The sequence below is a fragment of the Grampus griseus genome (assembly GCF_964374135.1).
Source record: "Grampus griseus genome assembly, chromosome: 8".
NCBI lineage: Eukaryota > Metazoa > Chordata > Mammalia > Artiodactyla > Delphinidae > Grampus > Grampus griseus.
In genome coordinates this window covers 87,719,454-87,746,999 of record NC_139002.1, presented here as the reverse complement: position 1 = coordinate 87,746,999, position 27,546 = coordinate 87,719,454, and the positions used below count along the sequence as shown (strand labels likewise).

Below are 27,546 nucleotides of genomic sequence, written 5' to 3'. Positions count from 1 at the left end.
CTGCCTTCAGGGAACTGGTGATGAGGGTGGTCTGATAGATGCCTGCTTTGCCCTTGCAGCCTCCAGGGGTTCAGAGACTCAGCATGCCTACACGTGGCTGTTGTAAATGCCAGTCTTTGCCACTTGAACTCCTCGGAGGCTGGGTCTGTTTCTCACTGACCATTTTACCTCGAGTGTTTAACAATATACCTGGCATTTAGGACACATCCGGTGGCTGCACACAGCATCTCTCACTACCTGCCTTGGCCTAGAAGGGATTTAGCTGGTGAAATGAAAGCTGGGGAAGGCTGACCTTCAGGGAAGAAAGCGGGTGCAGCAGGAAAGCAGACCTTCCTCCTAGGAGCGCTAAGACCTGCCTGCTAGGAGAGCGCCTGACGGAGGAGCACGGCATGCGAAGATCGCCCACTTTGGGGAAGGACCAGAATTCCCACCCAAGCCCGCTGAGCTGCATTGACTATAGCAAAGCATTTCAACCTCCCTAAGTCTCAGCCTCTTACCTGTGACACAGGTAATCATTCATTTGCTCTCTCAGTGAACCAATGTTTATCGAGTACTCACAATATATTAGGTACTGCAACAGGTGCTGGCGTTACAGTAGCGAGCCAGACTGACAAAGTCTGGTTCTCATGAAGTTTAATTTCTAGTAAAGAAGGCAACTAATAAGGGAGTAAACAAATTAATAATTTCAGATAGTGGAAAGCACAATGAAGAAAACAAAGCAGGATGCTGAGATAGAAAACGGTGGGTGCGTGTGTGTTGGGGGGCAACTCAGGAAGGCGAAACTATCAGGGTCTACTGCTCAGAGTTGAAAAGTATTAAATGAGATAATGGATGCAAAATATTTAGCATACTTACTAACAAGTAATGAGTACTCCACCAAAATTCAACTGTTGTTATATTACTTCCTCCTGAGTCAGCTGCCCCTCTTTCACCTCGCAGTGGCCGAGCCCCTACGACACGCCGGGGAGGGGCATGCAGAGGGGAATCAGACAGGAGCTCACAGTCTGGCAAAGAATGTAGCCTATGTGCTATGAGCAAAGGATGAAGTGGTAAATTCCACCTATGGAGTCAGAAAAGACTATCACTTAATGTTGACAGATGGATTGGTATTTTCCAGGAAGACTACAGAGCCAGAAGAAGGGCATGTCAGGTGGAAGGAAGAGCTTGAAAAAACTCCTGAAGATGAGAAACAGCCTGGCACGTGCAGAGAGCTGTGGAAAACTCAGGCTGAAGTGGGAGCGGGCACACTGAGAGAAGAAGTATCTCATCAGCAGCTTTTAATGCTTATCTTCATGGGTCATGCTTAAAGTGTCTCCTAAGAAGATGGGGTCGGGGGGATGTGGATGGGAAAGAACAGGAGATGAGAAGCGTGTCAGGGCTCCATACGGCATCTACCACATTGCTAACACTCCATAATGTGAATAAGGGCTATGTTGAAGATGTTCAGCCTGAGGTCTGTGTGACACTACCCAAGGCAGCACAAACAGATGTGTCAAGGGGGGAAACCAAACACCCAGTGGTAACTCAAAATAAATCCTGTGTCAGGGGAAGGCAGGCGTCAGGCTGCTCAAATGTGACTACATCATCAGCACAAGTCTGAGACTCAGCCTATAAGAGGAATGCAGGTGCCAGCGCATGATGCTGGGGGTCTGGAGTGAACGGACTCTTGCTCCCAAGCAGAGCCAAGGACTCCCTCTTTGCCAAAGCCAGACCCACTTGTCCAAGAGTCTAAGGCCCAGGCTGGGGACATGAGAGGGCCCTGTAATAGGGAAACAGGAAACTACAAGGAGGTTTCTTGTGCCAAGTTAATAACTCAGGCATCTCTGCCAGCACATTTTCTCTGAGATGAGTGTAACTGCAGAGATGTTTGTGTAAGGGAACCATTCAGATAGAGCCCCGGTTCCCTGCCTGTTTACTACTCTGTCCTATCCCTGCCCTTGCAGTAAATGCTCTTGTCATGAGTCTCCCCAGGAAATGGAGAAGAAATTAAGGAAGCCATCTCCACCCCCAATATTCCAAAAGCTTATAATACAGCCAACAGGTCTGGACTGTAGGAATCTGCCCCTGCTGGGAGGAAGGCTGCTTAATGCAGACAGCCAAAGAGATGAATATCACATCCACTGTGCATTCAGCCAGTCTTACCAGAGGCTCTCCTTGGACTCCAGGTTAGTGCTGTCAGATGAGAGAGGGCACTAGTCTGGCCAGAAAGAGGAAGATGACCCAAAACACATGAATAGACCAAGCGGGAGAGCCAAAGCAAAGTGAGAAAAGAGGAACTGAACACTACAGGTCTACATCCGTTTGCATGCCATTGCCCAGTCACAAGACTGAACAAAGCCCACTGCTCTGACTCAAAGGGCTGCCCTAGGCAATGGAGGAAATCACATACACCCAACACGGCATCATGCAGAAAGCAGTCCAGCCTTTGTCACATTCAAAAGATCTCTGCATAAGTCAGTGAGTGTAAAGACCGTATCAGAGTCGTTCCTTTAGTCTAAGGTACTGCACTTTTGGCTTAGCCTCCAGAGTTAAAAATCAGTAGATATTACAAGACAAGAGTAGGCCATGGGATCACCGTAAGCCCCTTGAGCACACGTGAGTTTCTGGGTGAGTCAGCTGTCATCTCAGAAGCTGATGGGTTAAGATGGATGGTTAAGTTTTGCTGGGGAAAAAGAAGTAATACTCTTTAAAGGACCAGGACTAGGGTATAAGTATAGGATAATGAGGGAAGCAGATAAAGATTATTAAAGACACATTCTGCCTTCCTCCTAGGTTTTCCTGAAGCCAGCTCTGCTGTGACACTCCAATGACATAATCCTACCACTTCAGACCTGTTTCATGCATCTGCAGAAGAACCTGTTTATGGCTCAGTCTCAACATAAATCAGGTGTCATTAAGGTTTATTTATAATACCCAGAAAGCGACTGTTCTCAACTGGCCCAGTAATAGGGCTCAGCCAGAGCAGACAATCCAAACACCCCACCAGCCACCAGGGGGATGTTCCCCTTGGTATCGAGTAAGGCCCAGTCACCCTTCTAGGCCTGCATAGTCGAGGGGCATCTGCCAGCAATCTAGATGGCTCCCTGCTGCCAGACTCTCAACCCTGGCTTTCAGACTGAGAGGCGCAGGAAGGGCACAGAGAAACCAAGGTTTGAATCCAGTCCTTCCACTTATTACCTGGGTCCCCCTGGACAAAACTTACTCCACCGGGCCTCAGTTTCCTCATCTGTAAAACAGGGTTCATGGCTCACAGGTTTTTCATGAATGTAAGAGCATATGGCACATGGTAAATGCTCATCAAGGGACCGCTCTTGTCATGAAATGGTGCGCAAGATAGTGCCTGCACGTACCCAACTTTCCCCACATGTGGCTCGGTTCCCTTCTTCTTGCCTGGATTAGATCCTCTCTCAGGCTCCACATTCAAAGTCCCAATCAGAATTAAAGTTTATACACGACAGTAAGCATATCAGATGGCTCTTCTACACCAGCATGAGAAGTTAACAAAAGTGCATAGACCTTTTTCTTCTCCCACCCACTCCCCCGCTCACTACTTAAAACACGGCACAGGGTCCTCACCCAGCCCAGCACAGATGGGTCGTAGGGGCGGGGGGCGGGGGCAGGGAATGACAACAAAATAAATATTTCAGCTCACCACTTTGGGGAAAAGATGCGAGAATTTCTTTAGGGGTTATTTTTAAATTAAAAAACATTTGCTGTTAGACTATAAAGCCACTCCTCCCTAAAAATTATTTTTAGGGCCCTTGGCTGAAATCTATACAAAAGGAAAAAAAAGAAGTTAAAAAGAAGATGATAATTCTGTATATAAGAGTTTAAGAAAAGCCTATGGAACTACCTGTTTTATGTTCAGCTAGAAAGAGAAAGCTCTATTCCTTCTCAAAGTGCTTCTCCAATCTCTCTGAAGCCTGATTTCTTTTTTGTTTCACCAGCTTCACTCAGATATCACTGACATATCACATGGTGTAATTTAAGGTATATAATGTGATGATCTGATACATGTGTATATTGTGAAATGTTTACCACAATAAGGTTAGTTAACACATCCTTTACCTCACATTAATTACCATTTTGTTATTGTTTTTATGATCTAAGTCTGATTTCTGCTCAGAGCCTGGTGGGATGAAGGATTCTGGTGAGTACTCAGATGCCTCTTCTTGCCCACTGACGAGGATGGGCTCTGAAAACGGGGTTGGATGTGGGGACCAAGGCTGGAAGCACTGGTCTATAAGAAAGACAATATGATCACCCACTCAACTCTTACTCATTTTAAATGGCATGAATGGTCACATGTGGCTGTAAAGGGCAACCTTGCTAGGGGTCAAAATGAGACTCTCAGATGAGGCCTAGCACAAGAATGTAAAACTCTTCTGGAGGAGGAAAGGAGAATAACTCCATGAATCTGACATAACTCCATACCAGAGGCTTTATTTTTTCTCTTTCATTCCAACTCCTCCCTCCCCTCTCCTCTGGTAAAGAACAGTAATAGCACTGAAATCCACAGATAATCCTTCAATCTCTGTGGCAGCTCCACTTCTAAACTCCTCCTTCACACTGACGGTTTTAACAGCTGCTAACAAGTCATAACAAGCACCTCTCTTGCTCCAGCCTGGAATATCGATATCCTTTCTCTTTCCCTATTCAAATCATACCAGCCTTCAAGTCTACGTCTTTCATGAGGGTGTGATGACCCTCCAGCCTACAGAGACTACTCATCATTCCCCCTCAGACTCTCAGAGTCTGGGTCCTGCCTGTAGGGCCCAGGGGAACTTAGCAATTATACTGTTCATGGGGGAGTGGTAGAAATGCAGGATCCTGAGGGCTGGTGAGACCAGGTGAGATAAAAGCAACTAATTAAGAGAATATGCATGAAAACTGCCACGGAGGCAAGGCTAGAGGGGCAGAGTGGCAGCTGGAGCAGTGAGCCACGTCCGTAAACAGGATCATTCATTACAAAGTCCAACCTTCAGAAGGTCCAGGAAGGCTAGAAAGTAGAATGCAAGGTGGGAAGGACTGAAGCATTCAGGAGGGAGGCTGTGAACATGATGGGCACTGGAAGGCGGTCCTGGCTGTGTGGTTCGGGTCAAAGCGCCTGAAAGGTTCAAGAAAGTCACACAAGACTGGGCACGAAGCACTTAATGTGAAATCCATGTCCCTGGCATTGATCCCCACCACCACAGGCATCTCTTGTGGTGCTATTAACGTGGTGTGAGGCTTGCCTTTTTCTCCTCTGGATAGCGAGCAGCCCCTCAAAGGCATGTACTGCGACTTATCACAACTCAGATTAGCAGTTTTGTGTCTAAGACTTGTGAAATGAAGATAAGGGCTTTGCATTTTTCCTCCATTTCCTGTACGTCAATCACCTTCCCCTTGGTGAAGACAGTGGGAATCAGGAGGTTAAAAAAAGTGGGAGGCAGTCTAGACGCCCTGGGGTGGGGGTCAGGCGGTGGGATAATGGCTGGTGGGCTCCACTGTAGGCAGGATACTCCTAAGGGTACTGCATGCCTCTCACAGTGATAACACAGACACTGCAGAAATGTACTTCAAGCTGCCCTGTGTTCATTATCTTTGCTTTCATTTTGTTTTGGGTTGGTGTTGTTTAAGAATGTGGAAGTTTACCTGCCCCATAATCCTCTACTGATTATACTTCCACACTGGATAGAGGTGGTAAAGGTGTGAGAGGAATCTTTGGAGCCACTCCTCCAGCTGCCTGCCAGTTGCTCTGGGATCCATCATCTTTGCTTTGCTGGAGCAGAGCCTGGCTCCCTCCTCTAGTCCCCACTGCTTTCCCAGAGGTCAGCCACGAGTTCACATCAAGCAACAAGCAGGGATTACAAACTGTGTGCCTGCTGGGAATATCTTTCTAGTGTCAAGCAACCATTAAAAGCACTTAAGGAAATCACAAGAGGGAGATGAGAGAATACTTTGGGGAGGCATAGTATAGGGAGGGCAGAAGGGAAAGCATCAGCCCACCTCCTGCCTTGGAGGGAAAAACAGGCCATAAAAAGCAAATTGGTTCTAAAGAATGGGGCTTCCTTAGGAAAACTACAGAACATTGTATCTTTCAACCAGTCTCCTGCTGGGGCCAAAACACTTCAGGATGCCTGGGAAACTTGCTAATACAGAGTAAAATGACATTTTAAGCAACTATGTATTTAAAAAAAAACTATTCAATGAGCATGTATTATAATAGGTTCTAACATACAGTCTCTCATCCAATTTGGACTGCATCTTTGTGAAGAAGACACTATGATTCCCCATTTTACAGATGTGGAAACTGAGGTTCAGAGAGGTCAGTGGCTCGACCATGTTTGGAGTTCAGGTTTGTCTGACTTGCAAAGCCAATATTCTTCCTACCAAAAAAAATATTGGGCTGTGACTCCTTGCCAAGTCTGTATCATTCTGACCTACCTGTTGTTATGCCTGGATTAATTAGGTACTAGCTTGGGTGGTCTGTAGAGCCCAGTGGCCTTTCCTGTCCACTGATTAAAGGAAGAGTAAACCTATCTGTCTTAAGTGGGCTAACTGAATCTCTGTGATGGAGTCTTTCTTCAATCTCTAGGTGTCAATAACCATCTAAAAGGGAAGGACTGGTTCTGAGATAAGCAGATAAGGTAACCTTGGGAAAGTCTCTTTCCTCTCTGAGTTTAGTAGCCTCATCTGTAAAATGGGTCTAATAAAACCTATGTAATACTAAATAAGACACCTTATTAAAAGCCTTAATATTATATCTGGCACAAGGTAAATACTTTATAAATGACAGCTATTATTGTAATTTCTGTTTTATTTCAGATCAACAGTTTTGGAAAATACACAGGTTTAGCATCAATTTGTTCCCATTCAGTAGACGCTGTTTATTGTTGAAAATTTTTTTTAAATCTTGAGTTTGTTTCATACCTAAGAACAACTATAACAAAAGAATGGCAGTGGAAGCACAGACAACTTGAGCTGAAGAAAGAGAGACATATTGTCTCTGGGGCTGGTCCTCTCCCTTTCTGTTCAGTCATCTTAGAGCAGACTATAAGCACAGGTATTTAGAGACTAGAAACTTATGCTATATACACATATGGCAGGAACCTTGAGCACTTTAGGAGGGGAAAGACATGTGTAGGATGAATTAATGCAAATGGCTTTGCTTCTAATTATATAGTCCCCTGAAGGTCCATTTGCTAGAGGAACTCTCTTAACATGGGCAGCTCCTGGGGAGGGCAGTTCAGGCTGGTTCCCTGGCTTGCCAGCCATCTTAATCGAGCAGGGAGCAGCAAACTGAAGGAGAATCAGGCTGACGCTGTGTCCTCGCCCTTGCTCCTCACTCTGACCCCAACAGGGGCACAAAGACCCAGAGGTTCTTGGTGGGTTTTAATCTCCTGTACTCAAAGCTGCTCTGGTGGTAAACTGCATCTTCTTCTGTTCTCTGTCCATGGAAACCTGAAGCCACTGCTGCTGGAGACAGCTTCTATCTGCATCCTCATTTCTGCACCCCTTTCAGAAAGGCTTTCTAGGTTTGAAGCAAGACTAAACCCTGCCCCAGGGCAAAAGTAAACTGTGCTTCAAATCACTGGCCCTGAGGAAATGGTGAACGATTTTTCTCTTAACTGTTTTACCGCTTTTCTTTCAGAGGATACAGCAAGCCATTCCAGCCATTTGAATTTGCAAGAATGGAGAATTTGGGACTCAGAGATTCAACTCACAGCTAGATTCATTTGCGTTTTAACTAATCCCCCAAACAGTATATTTGGTTCTACAGAACTTCCTGTAAAATAGTGGGCTTTTCAGTATAGGACAAGTGCTAGTAGCTTTTTGGCATGAAGGAAGGAAAAGAACAATAACTTCTTTAAGGTTATTGCACTGGTCTTAACTGGGCTTATATCTGTAGGTAGATTTGGGGAAACCAGTTCTCTCAAGTCTGTCTTTCAGGTATTGACAGAAGAGTCAGGTGATGCAGTATGTAAAAATTAAACCTCCAGAGACTCAGAGGAAACAAAGAAGGACAGGCATTGAAATTCCACAGCCTAGTTTTTTGATAGAGATTTTCAGCAATAAAAAGCTGGTGAGATTTAAGATTACTTAGAGACCTAGAAAGACATTTTGCTCTCCCCCAAGCGAAATTTTAGAGTCTTGCTTGCCGTTTTTTTGTTAAAGGCAAAACCAAACATTTCCAGACCCCCTAATGGATTGCATTCTGCAAATGTGTGTACAAACACACATGCACACACCCATACCCATTCTAAATTCAGTTTGCAACCTCTACTCCTTTAATTTGCCTTGCAATCACTGAGTCAGTAATCCTAAACTGAGTAACCAATTTTTATTAATGGGCAACTCCTGCATATCTAAAAGACTTAGCTGGAATAGGTGTGGTATAAAAATGTAGGATTTTACAGAAATTTAGGATACTCTTACATTCTGTAAACCACCACATCACCTCCTTTAAATTTCTAGAACCTTCGAACGAGGACTCACAATATTGGGCCCCCCAGGTTATCTTCCAGGTACCCTTTAAGGGCTGAGATCCCAAGTCTTGGAAAGGATATGTTTGTCATAGATATATCTAAAAAGATATCACCCCAAGAACCCCCTGCAGGCTGCAGGCTAAATGTCTGGCACCTTACGGCCCACATATTGTTTCAAACATAGGGGAGGCCGTTTCTCGCATAGCTGAATACCCCAGCCTCTCTGCACGAAGGGGCTACATTCTGCCACAGTCTGGCATTTCAGACTCTGTGACTAGTTACCATCCCTCCACTTCATAGACAGACTCTCATCGTAAAGATCAGGTCACATAACTAACCCCAAACTGAGCACATTCTGCTCCCTGGTTGGCCTGTCTCACTATTTACCCTCAAAGTCAAAAAGGCTGTGACCGTGTGTGGCTGACTGATGGGGTGATTTGCTGTTACCAAGCATATCAACCTCGCTGGCTGTGCACATGAAGGCAAGAAGATCTTGGGGTACCCCCAAACCTGGTTCCCTCAATCAGCAAGGCTTTCCCTCTGCCTTTCTAACAACACCTGACTGTAACTTGTGCCCATTAAGTAGGCCCTTCTATTCCTAAGGAAACCTGCTTGTGCAGGTTTGCTGATGTGCACAGCACATTACTTCCAATGTGCCCTTCCAGGAAAGGGCCTGACTCCCACTTCTGGTGCACAATTCATTCTGACCCAAACATCCTATCTGCTGCGTGAACGCAAAAACATATGCACACACACAGGGCATCCCTCGTTTTCTCTGGAGTAATGGGAGCCTGGGCAATACTTTATTCATTTACCCACATAAATTAGAATGGAACATTGAAAACACCAGTGACATCTACACAGATAACAAAATGTATTCATTATGGTCGGTGCTATTACAGTGACAGGAAATGCATTCCTAATGGAGGACATTTGAAATAATGTGTTGCTGGATTCTGTGTCCATAAAAGCAATAATGAAGAAACAGGAGTGGGTCAAATAAAAGGAGTAAGAGGGGCACGGGGGGTGAGGTCTGGGCAATGTCAGTGAGACGGCACACCCACTGGATTCACGGGAAGAGAGTTATGATAGTTTAAAGGCAGGAGAGGCGAGAAGGGCATCTGGCTGACATTCTGGAGAACTGAGGTTTGAATCCTGGCTCTGCTATATGCCAGCTGTGTGATCCTGGGCAAGTCATGTCAATATCCCCTTAGTTATGTCAATATCCAGACTGCTCACTTTTAAAAGGAGGCGCTACCTCACAGGACTGCATGAGGAGGACATGAGAGAGCATATGTAAAGTGCTCAGCTGCTCTGGTGGTAATAAGCATATGATCAACATTAGCTTTCCTTTTTCTTCTGGTTATCACGAAATAAATGCACAGCACTGTGATTTCAGGCATCATCTAGCTCTCTGAATCTCCAAATCCAAGTTTCTTCTTCTGCAACGTGGAGCTAATAACACCTGCTCTCCCTACTGCGTGAGCTTATTATGAAGAGCAAGTGAAATGGAATGTTTGGCATATACTATTGATTGGCTGACTTAGTCATTCTCAACTCACTCTCCCTGCTGCGTTCTATTCTGGAGTGTGGAAGGGTTAAATATGTGCATACCGAGCCTGTACTGCAGTGGCGGGATGCGGACATGGAAGGAGCCCAGTTCAAGCCTGACACAGAAGGATAAGTCTTCCGGTGGTGGGCGGGGGCTGTGTGCTGGGAAAGCGTTTACTTTTCTGATTAATACAGACATGGCCCTTCTTTTGACCCCTTCTCCATGCTTGAACGTGGATATGACACCCAAAGCTGCAGCCCTTTTTCAATCATAAGGCAACAATCACGAAGGAAAAGCCCAGGGAGTCTCAGAGGCACATGGCAGTACTGACATCATTAGCCACTGAACCAAAGCCAGCAGTCACCTCCCTCCACACTTACTATGTGAAACAAATAAACCTTTGTTTGCTTAAGCTACTGATACCAGAGTTCTCTCTTACTCAAAGCTGAGCACAATTCCAATACAGTGCATTAAGTACTCCGGAGTATTAAAAGCCCCATATATATAAAGTACACAATCTTCCCTCTGCCAAGAAGTTCATTCCCTTGGACCCGTCTGGCTAATTTATATATATCCTTTAAGCATAGGTTTAGTAGTATCTCTTCTAGGAAGCTTTCCAATACCCTATCCCTCACATTTTTCCCACCCTTTGGACTTCTCAAAGCACTCCATACCACCCCTATCAGTGCACGTTACACTGCTTTGTAATGATCCGTTTACTTGTCTCTTTGCTCCACCAGTTGCTTAAAATGTCTCAACAGCAAGGATCCCTCCCTATTTTAGCCATTTAAAAAATTTCGTACCACTTGTCATAATACCTGCCACACAGTAGATAACTCATTAAGGATTTGTTGAAATACTGAATAAAACAACGAAAGAATGACCTGAAAGGGCATGAGGTAAATGATAGCCTGTGTAGCCTTAGTATCCATTCATATTTTTGAAACACTGCAAATAGTTTTCTAATTCCTATTATTACTTTCAGGGTACCTAGGTTGGGAAAGCATAGGTCTAGACAGTGATTTACCGTTTTCAGTCATTCCACTTGATCCTTATTTGAGTTCATGACATTCCCTTATTCCAGCCTCCTAAATTATTTTCTGCTGTGTATTTATTGAGTCCATACTTATCTACACAAAACTAATTTTATTTCCTTCCTTGTTGTTTTAGAATTTACCCTTGTGATAACCAAAGACATCCTGGGAATATATGTTATTTGGCACCAAAATAAATGTTCACACCATCCAGCAGCTCCCTTCCTAGGTGTCTTGAGTTCTGTCTGTGTGACTGGAGCTTCTGGAGGCGTCCTGCTGTCTCTGCCGTATCTGTGTCCTTACCATCCTTGAACGCACAGTGTGCAGGTCCTCAGGCTGAGCCTAAAGTATGTGGTTCTCCAGCAGGAAACAGATGTAAACTCTCGTGTCCTCTCTCTTCCAATAAAACCAGCTTGTCTCCATTACTTATATAGATCACAGCCTTCTTGAAGTAACGTTACTAATCCCATTGCAAAATATCCAGAAAAATGCATTATGATTCAGATTATAAATCAGAAACATGTTCTATTATTAGGCACATTACATTAAAAAAAAGTCTAAAAGGTGAAGTGGTCTCCCTGTGACAGTCACCAGTGGCCAGCCTCAAGTCTGAACTCCCGTTCCCTTTGCCTCTAATGCTCACCATGCCCATTTTTGCTTGGCTGGCCCCTTTGTTCAGTCTGGTTTCAGCTGAAAAGTGACCTCCTTAGCCCTTCTTTGAACACCTTATCTGTAGCAGCTTCTTCTCCCCAGCTCCCTTCTATCGAGTCACCCTGTTTCATTTCCTTTCTAACACTGCTATCTGAAATTATTTTCTTTATTTAGTGGTTTACAAGTTTTTTGTCTATCTCTTCCCACTTGAATTAAATTCCACCAGAGAAGGGATCTCATCTGTCTTGTTCGCCCTGTATCCTCAGCAACAAGAGCTGTGTCTGGCATAATATAGGTGCTTAATAAACTGTGTTGAAAATGAATAAGAAGAAAATGGACAGTGTGTATTCACTCAGTGAATCCATTTTGCTGCCCTTTACTTGAGTTTCCCTTTGGGAGTGAGGATGAAGATGGGGTTGAGGGCTATCATGAATCCTTAGAGGTGGTGAGGTTAGCTTTGGGAGGCTATGTGGAGTTACGGAAAGAGCTAGAGTTCTGGTTCTGCCACTTTACTAATTGGAACATGTCCCTTACTCTCTCTGAGCTTCAGTTTTGTCATCTGAATGGTAAATTGTTTCAGAAGATCAGTATAACAATTAAATGAGACAGCGATGGCACATAGTAAATAAGTTAGTCCCCCCTTGCCTGTCCCTTAAGGCTGTAAAAAGAGGAAGTAGTCCAGGAGCCACAGGAAAGTGGTCTAATGCTTTTTCCCATTCTAGCAGTCACCTTAGCAACCGCGACGATTCTTCACGGAGATAATGTCAACCTGCTGTATCACGGAGGTTAGCCCACAGGCCAATTTTGAAGTCCTGAGTATATTCTCAAAACACTGAGCATGAGTCTACTTTGAAAGATTATTAGAAATTTATTCCTCTCTTCTCAACCTTACATCAACTTACATTAAACTGAGGCTGATGTTATTTCACAGAGGTAAGCTTATAAATCTGTTTTAAAGAGCTTTGGGTACTGATCCTGCCACAACGTGTGCTTCTTGTAGTGTCATCAAAAGCACACATTCAAAGCCATCAAAAATTTGTGGTCTCCAGGCCTGCTAGAGAAACTTATGGTGACATCTTCTTTGACAGATATTTACTTGTTTGAACACATGTAATTCCTTACACTCAATTTATTCTACCCATTCATTTGTTAATTCAACATGCATGAACTGAGCACCAATTGCATGTTTAGCCCTAGTAGTAAGAGTTACTATATCCTAGCAGTTATTAAATGTTAAACACTGTGCCAAACCCCTTATGAGCACCAGGTCACCCCACGGGCATTATGATTATCCCCATTTTACAGACAAGAGAGCTAAACTGAGGAGTTTACATAAATTGCTTATGTGGACAATTAATGGTGGCTAGTACTTTAACCTAAGTCTTTCTGACACCAACCCCATTCTGTTTCACAATACTCTAGCAAGCAGGTCTTGAAAATACACTTGGTACTTATCAGGGTCCTAGATACATTCCTGAATTAAAAAGAAACAAGGCTAGACGACATGACCTTTCTCACGGTAGGCACTCCATCTTATTCTTCTTTGTATTCCCACCCCCTTAAACAATAATGAGAATGTGGCTCCTGTTTGCAAAGATGTAGTAGAGCCAAATAGACAAGTTTGCATGAAAGACCTTAAGAAGAAGCCCAAGACACAAAACTGTACAGGGTACAAAATATGTGAGTGATTATAGCTAGAGAATGGGTTTTACTCTATAACCAAGCAACAAAATGAGGAGACTGGATTAGCCTGGGCATTAGAGACTCAAATGCTTACAGGGGCCTAGTAGGTAATATGAATGAATGAAGTGAATAAATTGGGTCAGGTGGAGTCTGGTAAATTGCAAAGTACATACCCCATCTAAGGAGCCAGCTGGTCAATGTCATGGGTAAATATAGATCCAGTATTGTCAGAAATTTTGAATTTCCAAAAGAAGCTGAAAAAAATCTGCTTTTTGACGTGAAATCTTTCAATTTTTAAATGCTGGTCAGTAATTCATAAATTGAAAAAAATACTTTATAAGGCAAACAAAACATACCCTTAGGCTAGATTTGGCTGATGACCCATCAGTTTGCGGTTTTTGAATTAGACTATATTTCATAATCTTTTCACCAAGGATCCCCACGTACCCTCCAAAGGTTTCAGAATTTGAAACTCTGTCTAACATACAACATTTCTGAATACTTAATTAGTTTTCTTGCACGAATTAAATAATCAATAACTGACAAATTAGGTCACCATGGGGGAAAACAGCTAACATAACTCTGCCCTGTTGCAGTTAAATGTAAGATTTCCCACTATAAGTTTTGAAATATTGAAAATAGTTCATAGACTTTTATTTCTATCTTCACAGATCCTTCTGGGGTCTGAAGAGCCCAGTTAGAAATTAAACATGTAGATTTCTAAGATCTGGTGACAGTGAGGCATAGTGGGAAAACGTGGGAACTGGAGTCAAACAGAATTGGGTTGAATCCTAGCTCTCCAGCTTAGTAGCTGAGTGAAGGTCAATAAATTATTTAGCATCTTTTACTTATTTGCAAAATGGGAATAATTTGTGATCCATATTTTTCTCTTACCGTCACCATCTAATTAAAAGAAGCAGCCCAGGTAACAGCCCACTTAATACCATTATGATGATTAAAATAGTTCCAGCTCACAAATGAACAAAACAAAAGGTCATCTATCATGAACAGGCGCTATGATGACATGCACACTGATGGAGGAGGAGCACACCTATGACCTTCTATTACACCTTTCATCCAAGGAACTCCAAGTGCTTGATGACAGCCCGAAGTTAGAGCTGGAGAACCAGAAACTTGGTGTGTTTATGAGTCTTGCCTAAAGTCGTGCCCTGCCTTAGGTGAGCAGATGCCAGAGGGTCTACGCCTTAGTACCTCTTGCTAACTAACAAAAAAACTGCATCTTTGTTGCCACCACTAACATATGTATTAATAACTGAACTCATCACTATATGATTTTATTATTCACAAAATCATTCTCACAAAATCATTCAACACACATTTATCATGTGCTCCTCACAAGCACCCAGGCTGGGGAGGCACAAGTCAGCCCCATTTTGTGAATCAGAAAACAGGTTCTAAGAAGTTGGAACTAGTTTATGGACACCAAATTAGTAAGAGGCGGAAGTAACTCCAGTGACTTCAAATTCATGGTTTTTCTCATTAACCCGACCTATAAGAGGCCACAGCAAATGAGAAACAGGGGTGCTGTTAGGAGCCACGTGCTAGTTGAGTGAGCACTATTCTGTTTATCTGTGAAGTGCTAGGTGTATAAGAAATGGAACTTGTTCTGGGATGAACAAGAGATACATGCACTTAGGGGCACTCTGTTGTCTAACTATAGAAAACTGTGTTAAGAAAAACTAAATTGTCATCTTAGATTACACACTAGCTTGCCTCTGTAGGGTCGCAGAGCAGAGCATTGTTCAATTGTGCGTACCTTTTCCAATTTACCCTCCTGGCCTGCCCCCACCTGGGAGAAGAGAAGCCCTACAAACCAGATGACTCCTCGGCCTCCCTGCCCCCCAACCTTTCCTACAGTAACTGACTAGACAGGCATGACCACCTAACTCAAGGGCAGCTAATTAATAGACATGAATTGGCTATATTTTCTCTTGGGACTGTGGTGAGGCAATGTTGAATCCTGCATCAGAAAACTGCTATATAGCAGGGGCCAAAGCGCTGCCAGGACAAGCTGAAATTGTAAGGAAAGCAAACAGAGGATGCTACTCTGTGGGGTGGAGAGTAAAGCAGGAAGCAGAAAGAGACAAAGAAAGAACAGAGACTGAGAGAGCAACTTCTGGTCTTAACCAATTCCCACGCCTGTGCCCATCAGGTACAGAAATACTTCCTTTGATTGGGTCCTGTGAAATGCACCATGTCCTTTCCATATCCCACTGTGTTATCTGAGCGAGTGTGGGTGGATTTCTGTTCCTTACAATCAAATAGTCTCTGATTAATACAATAAGAAACAGGAGCCACAGTTATATCACAGAACAACTAAAAGAGTAAGAAATGGCTAAAAAAAAAATTAAATCTTTCTTTTAGATCATACAGAAAGAGAAGGAGAGAATGAATGAATGAATGAGTCTTCAAAGTTGAAAAGACTCTATATTATGGCTGCCTCAAAATACTCCAAGTTTATTTCCATTATATCTATACTCTTTTTAGATATCTATACTCTTTTTAGAACGAAAAGGATTAAGCGTTGGCAAAGCTCTCTTCTTATAAAATAAAGCACAATGCTGAGGACTTAAACAGTGATACAGTACATACTTTCCCCTCACAAACCACAGTTCAAAATTCCCTTGTTACTCACAGAGTGTACAATTATGATGTCCATTCTCCACCTGCCATCAATCAACTTACTGTTGTATAGCTCTGTTCAGGGTACTGGTTCAAATGGGTCAACAACTGTGAAATCTTCTCTGATTCCCTAGGAAGAATTAGTTACTTTTTATTCTGCTTCCCATTGCACTTCACACATCTATGTGGGTTCTCACACTGGTATATTATAATTCTTTGCTCATTTCTCAATCGGACTACAAGTGCTTTGAGGGCAGGGCCCATGGCTCATTCTTTAACCCTGCTGTGCCTTGCACAGTGTCTGACTTACAAGCTGGTGGAATAAATCAAGGCTCATTAACTTTGCCTCATGGGAGACTTCCTGGAAACAGTAATTAAGATTAAAAATTTTTTGTAACAAATCAACTGAGGTTACAACTACGCACACAAATTGTGTTTAACCATTTCAACTGAGTTAGCCTATAATTTTAGTTTCAAAAAAAGTACCAAAAGCATGTCACAATTTAAATACCTGCTGAAAAGTTGCACTGCAAAACACTGCATGGAGTTGGGGATAGGAAGGAGGTTAAACACCTCAAACTGTTAAGTACAGCTCTCATCTTTGGTGAGCTCAGACTGTACCATTAATTTAATACTGAAAATTGAACTAAAATGACCACATGAAAAAAGTGCTGAACCCAGCATTTTGGCTGAAGTGGTTAAAATGCCAGGATTTGGACTGAGTTTCCTGGAAACAAAGTTAATGGGACAAGCAGACACGGGTTGTTGGCAACTCAGCTTTGTAAACTACTTCTTATGATGCACGGTGAAACACTCACCTCTTTAATAACTGCACTTTCCTACTGGCAAAGCTGAGGGAGGGGGATAGGAAGCCATTAGCAAGTGTGAGGTGATGCTGAAAGGGTTCTGCTGAAGAACCCATGGTGTCATTTGTTCTCTGTATTCTCCACTTTCAAACAAGGAGAGCAGAGACTTAAGAAACTAAACTATGATCAAGGTACTACTTTTTTTAGTGGAGACCCAAATAATAAAGTAGAGTGCTGAGATTTCAAGGCTACAGTAGGTGGCTCCTGCCACCTCTCCCACTAAATTAAAGTTATCTGAATCCCAGGGAAGGAGCAACTTGACTTACTCATCTAGTCATTGATGGAGAAGTTGGAACAAAGACCTACCTGGGACCAGGAGAGACAATTCCTTCCTAATCTGCTTATGGAGAGCAAAGGGCAAGGAAGGTCCATCCTGCCTGAATCAAGTGATCCAAGAAGCAAAGGAGAAGAAAGATACGGCCATGTTGTTTTTTTTCAATGCAGTGACTGTTACATTAACCCTGCACAACACAGAAGAGAGGCCAAATGACTACCAGACTCTCACCAATCAGACAAGTTACTCCTCTTCCCAAGGGAAGGAGTGAGTAAAGGATAAAAGAGAGGCAGAAGCATTCCCTTGAGAGGGAGGAAGAGTGGCAGAAATTTCTGATTCTGTGCATATGTGGTATGTGGTGGGAGAGGATAAGGTTTCTCTTCAGACACCCAGGCTGACATTGTGAAGGTATTATCATAACATGAAATACACTGGAAGAAGTGTAGAAGGATGTCAGGATACCAAAAGATGCTGGAGAAACGTTGTGCATAAGGCTACATTAGTCCCATGACCTCAAGGCTCTATGTGTTCCCAAGGACCCCACTTTGGAGATGAAAAATAAATTCTATCTCCTTTTTGGATTCACAACAAACTCAAGGAGAAAGTGACCTACGAGCAAAGGCAAAGAGGAAAGGCACGCAACCCAATGGGCTGAGACAAATGCAAACTGGAGTCATTATAACATCTTTCTCTCTAAGCCAAACTTCCCTCCCATTAGCATCACTCCCAGTAGTCTGTGGTCTCCTAAGACAAAGACTCCAGAGTCTTAGCGCCAGAGAGGAATAGAGCTAGAGGGAACCTCAGGGGTCACATCAAATTCAGGTCTTTCATTTTATAAATGTTAAACTCAAGCCCAGAAGGTTCAATGACTTGCCTGAGTTTACATAACTAAGTAGCAGCAAAGCGAGGCTTGGAAGCCAGCGCTCTTGATTTAGATCTTTCTCTTTTATTTCTCAAATACAGCCACTCACTAAGTCCTCTCCAGTCCCCAAACCCACGTTTCCCCCACCTATTCTTTTCTCCCCACTGCTACTGTTCTAATCCAAGCCTAGAATCCTAGAACTTCAAGATCTTTCATGTGAATCACAGCAACGATATTCTAATCTTGTGGACCTTCGGGACTCTTCTCTCGATCTGAAGTCACTTCTCACTTGCCTCTAAAGTGATCCCCTGCTCACTGGGGTGGGCTGCACCATTTTGCCCCTGCTCTTTTCCCCTTGCCAGCATGTCCCATGCAGGGGCTGCTCTTTAGCCTTTGCCTTAGAATGAAGGAGAAGGGAGCAGAGCTAAAGCTGATCCACAGTGGACATGCAGTATGTGAGAGAAGTAAATGTTTGTTGTCACTGAGATTTCAGGGGCACTTACGTACCCATGCAGTTAGAACAGGGCCTTGCTCAAAGAAGGCACTCGGAAGATTTTTTTTTAACTGAATGAATGATCTCACTAATCCTCACAGTAATCTTATTTTAGATACTATTATCATCTTCCTATTGCAGATGAGAAAAGCAAGGCCTAAGGAATTTAAATAGCAGGGCTAGGGTTATATAGCTAGTAGGTGATGAGGCTGGAATTCAGACCCAGAACCTCTGACCCCAAAGCCCATATTCTTTAACCAGTGCATCACACTAATTCTGAGAACTCTTAAAACTGCTGGAGTCTAAAATACACATTCAGTTTTTAATTACGTATTATCTTAAAGCTGTCTGATTACTTCATATACTATATCATGCCTTGATATCCACAGGGAATTGATTCCAGGATGCCCCTCAGATACCAGAATCCATGATGTGCAAGTTCTTTATTTATATAAAATGGGGTAGTACACACATATAATCTTCTGACTATCCTTTGCCATTTCCCCCTGGTTGCAGGCAAAGATTCCCTCCTAAAGACTTCTTTACTGACTGATGATGGTTGATTCAGGACAAGAGCTCACCCTTTTTACTTCCAGTTCTCAGGGAGTCAGAAGGCTGGCTTGAGCACTCCTCACCTTGACTCAAGAGCTCCAGAGGCAAAGACTGAATTTTAAACAGCTTTCAGGTCTGATGGAGATATAACTTTTGAAGGAGTAGATCACTTCCTTCTTCCCAGATGTCAGCCCTATCACTCAAAGGCAGGGAGGAAGAGAAATGCCTTCTAGAAAGATTGTTTTAAGGGAAGAAAGAGGAAACAGTCAGGCCTCAGTTAGAAAAGCAAGAGTCAGCACAAAAAATCTGTTTATTTTGGGAACTATCTCAGGATGATACATTTGAGTTTGCACCCTGCTTTTCCAGACAGCAAGCAGCCTGCACTACTGCTGGCTCAGACAGGCCACTGTTCTCCAACCTCATCATGGACAAGGCACACAAGTCTGCAGCTGAAAGGGTGGCCACTGACATGAAAGCACCTCTGCAGCCCATCACTTGCCAAGGACAGGGAAAGAGCACTGCCCAAATCTCTCTACAGTCCTGAGTGCACAGTTTGCCCCATCCAAAGCTCTCACTGCTGCAGCCCTACCCTTCTCAGAAGGCTCAAACAGAGCAGACAGGGCATGTGTGCAGCTTTAAGTGAAAAGAGCAAAGAAACTAGCCTGGAATACTTAGATTAAAACCCTTCATTAGAGCAGGTGTACATGGGTGAACTTTTATTTTTTTAATATTTATTTACTAAATTATCTATCTATCTACCTACCTACCTACCTCAGTGTAAGCCTACAGTGGTGATTTGAGAAGGCAGTAGAGAGAGTTGGCTAAGAATACAGACTCTACAGCCAGATGGCTTTGGTTCAAACCCTGGCGCTCTATCATTTATTGGCTATGTGATCTTGGGCAAATTATTTGGTCTTTCTGTGTTTAATTTTCCTTTCCTGGAAAATGGGGATAGTAACAGCCTCTACCCCTATGGGGCTATTATAAGGATTAAATGAACTCATGACACGTAACACTCTTAGAAAAGTGCCTGGCACACAGTGAGACCTCAGTCAGTGTTCGCTATTATGGCCATGATCATTATTATCTAAAGAAGAGCCAAGGATTCATGAGTCCTGGTCAGTCATTTTCCAAGTCTGGAACACAGCAAAGTACTGCTCATGTACATAGATATCAAATAGTGTAACAGACTTGCTATGCCTACTACTGAGATAAAGAAAAATCAAGTACAGATGCTGCCATTCAGAAACTCACAGGCTGTTGGTGGATAACAAACGCAGATTCACAAATAACAGCTGCAGGTAAATGACCTGCACAAGGTGACAGACTGAGAATATAATCAAGTGAATCTAAGGTTTTCCTATTCCAAACGAGGGTTCTCTCTACAACTTTGAAAACAGGTTTTGCATAGCTATTTGTTTATTCAAAAATTAACTGAGTCCCTATAATGTTCTAGGCACTGACAGTACAGTGGTGAAAAAGACAAAGCTTTCACCCTCATAACATTTATTTTCTAGTGGGGAAGAAAGAAAATAATAAGTTAAATACATTTTCATGCAGTGACAAGTATATGCAGAAAACCAAAGCAGGTAAGGAAGGAATGAAGGTCTGAAGAGGCAACATTTCAGCAGAGGCCTAGATAACGTGAGAGAAGGAGCCATGTGAAGATCTGGGGATAAGCATCAGGTGGAGGGGAACCCAAGCACGAAGGCCCTGAAGTAGGAAGGAATGTGACCTCTGTCTGAAGGAGAGTAAGAAAGCTGCATAGCTGGAGTGAGCAGTGGGGTGAGCAGCAGATGTGAGGATGGTGGGAATCTCATCTTGTGTGACTTTATCGGTCCTCCTCCCCCCAGGTTACTCTGAAGCAAGTTCCAGACATGATATAATTCATACTGGAGCATTCTAAATAGAATAATTACATGACTTCCTTTGTATCCTAAAAGATCATTCTAGCATCTATGTGAATAATGGAATGGAGGGGTTACGGTGAGGGGAAGGATGAGTAACAGTGGCAATGAGGGAACGACAGTAGAATTCTTGGAGAGAAATTACGTGGCCCGGACCGGTATAGTGAGGGAGTGGAGGTGAGAAGTCCTTGGATTTGATGTATAGTTGAGGGTAAATCTGACAAAATTTGTTGATTAATTGGATTTGCAATGTGAAGAAAAGAGAGATATTGAGTATGACTCTTAGGTTATTGGCCTGAGACAAGATGATGCCATTTACTGCGAAGGAGAAGTCAAGGTCAGAAGCATGTTGGAGAAGGAGGAGAACGAGTTATGTTTTGAACAAAAGCAGCTATGAGAGCAAAGGCACAGGATGTATAACAAGAAGGCGTCACTCCAAGTCCTGACTCTTGCCACTCCTAGCTCTAGCTGGGCCACGTTGGACAGGTCACTTACTCTCATTCAATTTCCTCATCTATGTAACATGGGGATAGCAAAACCACCTCTCAGGTTTGTTCAAATAAGGAAATGAGATGTCTGTGTACACCCTGTAAATTGTAAAGGTGCTGAATCAAGGGTAATCTTCTTGTTTCCTTTGTTATTGCTGATAAATATTTGTTTAAATGACCATACATGAACCTCAGGTTACAAACACAATTATGTCTTAACAAATAACATTATGAAAAGACAACTTTATATCATCCAGTTCTGTTTTGCTTGTTTAATGCGTATACTTTCTAAGGGTACAGAGCATCATTTGCATTTCTTATTTGCATACCTTACTATCATTCATGTTATCGCATTTGATCCTTAATATAGACAGAGTGGGTGCTACGGCCCCTAGATGACTGATGAGAAAACTGAGGGACAGAGAAGTACTATCAAAGGCCTGACATCCTAGTCTTACTGCCTTCCTCTCTTGGTCTGTAAGTCAGAATACTGCGATCCTGGCGTATAATCCACTTGGCATCAGGGCCTGGTCATATCAGGGAAATTCCTGACACACAGAATGCTGAGCACCTCCATGACCACTGGTAAAAAAAACAAACACAACTACTTAGATGCAGCACTTAACAGTTTGCAAAATACTTTTATATGTATTTTTTCTTAGTTCCCCCAACCTGTGGTAGGCATATGATAGCTATTAGATGTAAGAGGCACTGTCATGTAACAGAAGGATACGCCCACTTTATACACTGACTTAAAATAGGAAAAATGACATTTTTCTGTATTGCTTTGTATTTAGTAATGTTCCTCATCACTGTCTGTTTCAGTCATTCATTCAACCAATATCTGAGGGTCTACTCCATACTAGGCAATGTGCTGGGTGCTTGGTATACACTGGAACTAAAACTTTTTTATTGTTAAAAAGTGACACAAATTATGTTATTAAGACGAAAAGAACAAAAAACTTATTTATGATGGCTATTTTATTTTTGAATGGAATCATGGACATCCAAGTTTCATTTTCATGTCAATTAAAAAAAAATATCCCAGTGGCCCTCTCTAGACTTTCTTTTGCCAGGAATGTGTACCAGGTTTCAATTATTTGTACCTCTGATAGCTACACTCCCATTTGTATTAGACATAAATTACCTCAATAACAGTAGAGAAATGGTTCAGAAGACCTAGTTTTTTGGAGTACAACAAGATTTCAACCTAAGAGATGTGGACTCTTACTATATATTGCCTTACATTTCTTATACTCTCTTTCTAGATGGCAAATCATCAGCAGTAGGTCTCAACATCTAGTGGACGATGAGCCACATCCATTGAGGAACACTGTTTCTAAAGGATATTTATGTGATAGGGGTTAAAGGATCCTTATGGTCAATAAGTTTGGAAACGCTGGGTTAAACAAAGTAAATAAGTCTCATTATCACAGGACTGCTCGAAGACTTTATTATACCATGGTACTGTGGAACTCCAAGAGGTGAGTAAATAAGCAGCATTTGCCAGACTTATTGGACCACGGAACCCTAGTTTAAAAGACTAAGTCAACAACTCAATCAGTGTTCAGTCTAATATACCTGGGAAGGCTCTGCACTGGGGGATTTCCATTTATAACTGCACATGACATGCATCTTTTTAGTAGGGTGCTGATTCTTTAAGCTTGGGGAGAGCTGAGCAGACACAGAACAGATGTATGGCCCTGAAATGCGGAGGAGAGACCAATCACTATATAGTAAGCACCGTGAAAAAAGGGACCGTTTTTGGTTCTGATTTCTATGATAGTTGCAACACCTAGCGCTGCCTGGCACATAGCAGACATTGGAAATAATTTGTTAAATAAATGGCTAAATGGAATGAAACCTACAGAAATGAAAGGAGCTTATGTCAATTTCAGAATGAGTGGCTACATTGTTTTTCTGTCTTCAATGATTTTGATTTCCATATCTAGACTCCTAGTCAGTGCTTAATTTATTTTCTTAGAACAAGACTGAGAATTATTCCAACCGCCTTTTGCATCATGACCCTGCACTAATCTAATAAGAGAAAGGTTACATTGCTCTTTGTAGATGAACAGCACATTAATGAGATCTTCTTGAAATGATCCCACTTCCATTATGCAGACAAAATTACATTTTCCAGCATAATTATTGTGGCAGTCGAGCTCCCAAATTTTGATATTAATTGTTTCACCTGCAAAGGCAACAACAACTTATTAGTTTGTCAAACCTTTGGAAAATCAAGGGGAAGCTCATAGTTTTAAGTAGTGATTATCAACCTATACTTCTCCTGCATTCTATCTTTTACACATTTTCCTACTAGCCAGAAGGACTAGGCGAGTTTTATTCCCTGTATTACGTTTTAACAGAAGAAGTAATGGGTTTCTTTAAAATGTTTTTAAATTACATACCGCTTACATTCCTCAATCCTTACTTGAGACTCTAGACTACAAGTTCTTTGAGGGCATGGACCTTGAATGTTTTGTGGAAAACTGTATTCTGAGCACCAAAGACAATGCCTGGAACAAAGTATGTGATCTGTAAATACTGCTGAATGAGCACCATGCTTCTCCTTTCACTGAGACTCGCTGTTTTAAAGGAAAATCTTCCTCCCTCTCCTTCTCTCTTCCCTCCCTTCTTTCCCCTCTCTCTCTCTCCCCCGCCAACTCTCTCTTTGTCTCTCTCTCATACACACACGTGTACATTACACATACACTCTGGAATACAGGGAGGTCTTGCTATACACTGTGGCATTTTCCCCATGAACAATACATAAAACATGGAAGTTTGGTGAAAATATATCATTAGAGGAGTTTTGGACAGTCACTTTGCATTGTGTAATGTCATCTCCTCTTCTAAGCCTTAACATGCCCTGAGCCACAGAACAAGTTAGGAAGAAATCCTGACTCACACTTATTCATCTGGTCAGAGCTTGAGACACAGGGCTAACCTGTGAACTGTGAGTCTGACAGATCTCAAACACATGATAGGACATTCTCCAACACTGCTTATCTAGTAATTTTTATTTTGTAGCTTACATTTATTCTACTAGAAAAAATATTATTTTCCTTTTTATTGTAAACTGTTTAATCTACTTAAGTCTGATATTATTCTAGATTGGGACCACGACTTCCCCATAGAGTAGTAGAGGTTTTATTTTAAAAACACAAATCAATAGGATAATAGGACTCAGTATATTGACTTAGTAGCTCTGTTACCTTGGGCAAAGTGCTGAACATGTCTAAGTCTGATATGAGAATAACAACAGCACTGTCCTCCTAGGTGGCTGTAAGGCTTAAATGAGATAGATGATCCATGCGGAATGCTTAGCTTACGTTCACTATTGCAATCTCTGAGGGGCTGATAGACTACTAGCCGTGATGATCAAGGACCTAAACAAGTTCATCACCTCTGCAAGTCTTCTTTTTATTTTCTTTCTAATATGCCACTCTCCCTCATTCCATCCACAGAAGCAGAAACTCACAATGGGTAGGCCTTGTGGGTCCTGTTTTACCTCCAAGCGTGAATTCTTCCTGCAGTTTGGATAGTGCTTCTGGCTCGGTAATGTCATTTAGGGTAGTCATTTATCTGGCCCCCTGCATTTCTTTTTACAGCGTATGTAACTTCCTCTTTCTTTATTTGGTTCCTTAAAGAGTCTTGATTGGCTGGAAACTCGACCCTTCATTTTCATTTATCAAAAATTCCTAACCAGAGGGGATGAGTGCTGAATCCCAGGGGTATGCTGGGCTGGAGCATCTGTGCCTGGCCTTTTTATCTATGCAGCTGGCTGGTAATTGCTAAGTTTTCCCTTCTGAAACAATTATCCCCCCATTTCTCTCCCCACCTCCACCCCACCCCCAGTTAATTATCAGTTCTAGAATTAAACTGCTTGCCTCTCCTGCTGTTGTCATGACAACAGTTGGCCTGCACCTGCCACTGGGTGAACAGTGGCTCTTTCAGAAGAGGTGATGGCAGTTGCCCGCTCCACAAAAGCCAGGGAGCAAACTAACGTTTACCTGTCTGGGGAGAGAAGTTCCTATTCATTCCACCTTAGGCATTTTCCTCACAAGTTCCACCTCAACTTCTGTCTCATACAAACTGCTTGTTGGCACTCAATAAAGAAAATGAAAAAAAATTTTCTGATAAAAATGCCAAATCCCTGTTGGCTTGTCACAATTCCATCCATTAACTCTACTTATTCCCAGGCAAGATGTTGGAAGATGTGAATCTTCCATCTCCTGAGAAAGGCAGGGTAGTGTGGTGGTTGAAGGCACGGAATTTTAAGCCTAACAGATCTGGGTTCTAATCCTGGCTGACTTACTTTCTAACTGTGTGACCACGGCTTAGTCACTTAACTTCTTATAATATCAATTTCCTCATCTGTAAAAAGAAGATGAGAATAACTATATTTAACAGGTTTTTTAAGCTTTGAAATAATATACATAGGTCTAGCTCCTATTTTATGTTCGACACATAAGCAGGTATCACTATTAGAGCTGTTTAGCTGCTAACCCTGAACAACCCTGAAAGTCAGGGCAAAGTTGGCAGCTTGGTCAGTTTTAACTGGTTCTTGTCTGAGTGGCAATACCTGCGAGATGGAATAAGACTGCACACTGCCCCACAGCATCTGGACCAAGATGCATCTGGCAGCCAGGGACAGCTGAGAAATGCTTCTTTGCCTACCTTCTCTGTAATTCTGTCAGCCCCTCCCTCTCTGTACAGTTTTTCTCATGCTCAATCTCACTTCCCTTTAAACAGAATTGATAGAACCAGAGGGGAAGGAGACATGTACTCACCAAGGAAACAAAATGCTTTTCTGTTTTACAACCACATTACAACCTACAGGGAACAACTGGTAGTGGTGCTAAAGAGTGGGGGAATGAGGCACTTATGTAAGAAAGTGTTTTTCTTCCCTAAAACGTCTGCTTGTGGCTAAAGAAGTATTTTTTTTATGACCCTATAAGCACTCATAGGTAGGTCCTAGGTCCAAACAGGACAGGCCCTTGAATAGTGGTCCTTGGCAAAGACCTCACCATTTAGGGTACCCCAGTTTTATCACAGCCTTTGGACACCTTTCTCAATGTTCTGAAACTACCTTCTTGCAGTTCTAATTTTAAAGAAACCTGCACTCAATGACTGTAAACTTCATACCGTCTTGAAAAGAAAAAAGAAAAAACCTAAAACAAAACAAAAAAACACACCCGCTTCTGCTCCCAGCATCTGGTACAGACACGTGCTGTGGGTTTCCGGGTAAAGAGGTGAATGCAGTTCAGCCACATGGAACTTTCAAAAAAAGGAAGGCTCCTTGGAAGTTATTGGGGAAATGGAATTATTCACCTCTTGCCTGCCTCTCACTGACAGAAAGTGAGAAGATGCTAGAGACCAGCACGTTTCTCCTAAAATGAAAAAGACACCACTAACAACATTTTGCCGTGGCTGCCACAGGTGAGGGAGGGCATAACCAATGACATCAAATTTAGTTATTCTTAAGACACAGACTGGAGTTTTTTGACTTCCTAAAATCTATTATGCTTAGTGCCAGTCCAAAATGGCTACGAAGATAAACCAGGAAGAAGAGAACTAGGCTCCAACCAGGCTCTTCAGCACCAGATCTAACTCAGGGACAAATGTGACATCAATTTAATTCTTTGACTAGTTTCTAAGAAATATCTGTAGCCTTAAATCTATTTGGAAAATGTTGGTGCTTTAGTATTCCTTATCTCCATCAATTTAGAAGGAACTGGGTATCTACTCTCCAAATTTGATTGTAAGTTAGAGGAAGGCTGGAGCTGTCAAAACAAGGTATAAATAAGATAAAAATCAAACAATTTCCTTTTATAATTACTTTATCTCAGTTGCTTGCTTTTCCATATAAAAGAAGAAACCCAAAAGGAGAACACTTTTAATGCTTCATAAAACACTTGTCCTTTAAGTATAGTAAAATGTGCTGCTTGATGGAGAAACTGAGGCACAGAGAAAGCAAACAATTTACACATAACTCATGAGATGTGACTACCGGAAGAGATCCATAAGATTCAAAAGTCCATCCATTTCTTCTATGAATAGGACCATG

General features: G+C 42.4%; 1 protein-coding gene across 2 annotated transcripts in view; it reads right to left on the bottom strand.

The window, feature by feature from the left end:
* Positions 1 to 27,546, bottom strand: part of TRIM44 (tripartite motif containing 44) — a 113,228-nt gene that overhangs the window by 16,849 nt on the left and 68,833 nt on the right. The window contains exon 5 of one of the 2 annotated variants that reach the window (XM_082660257.1): positions 16,095 to 16,161. The exons of the other annotated variant lie outside the window; for it this stretch is intronic. Within the exon in view, the coding sequence (XP_082516383.1) occupies positions 16,095 to 16,161 (67 nt within the window). The remainder of the gene's footprint in view (positions 1 to 16,094; positions 16,162 to 27,546) is intronic. 2 annotated transcript variants of the gene reach the window in all.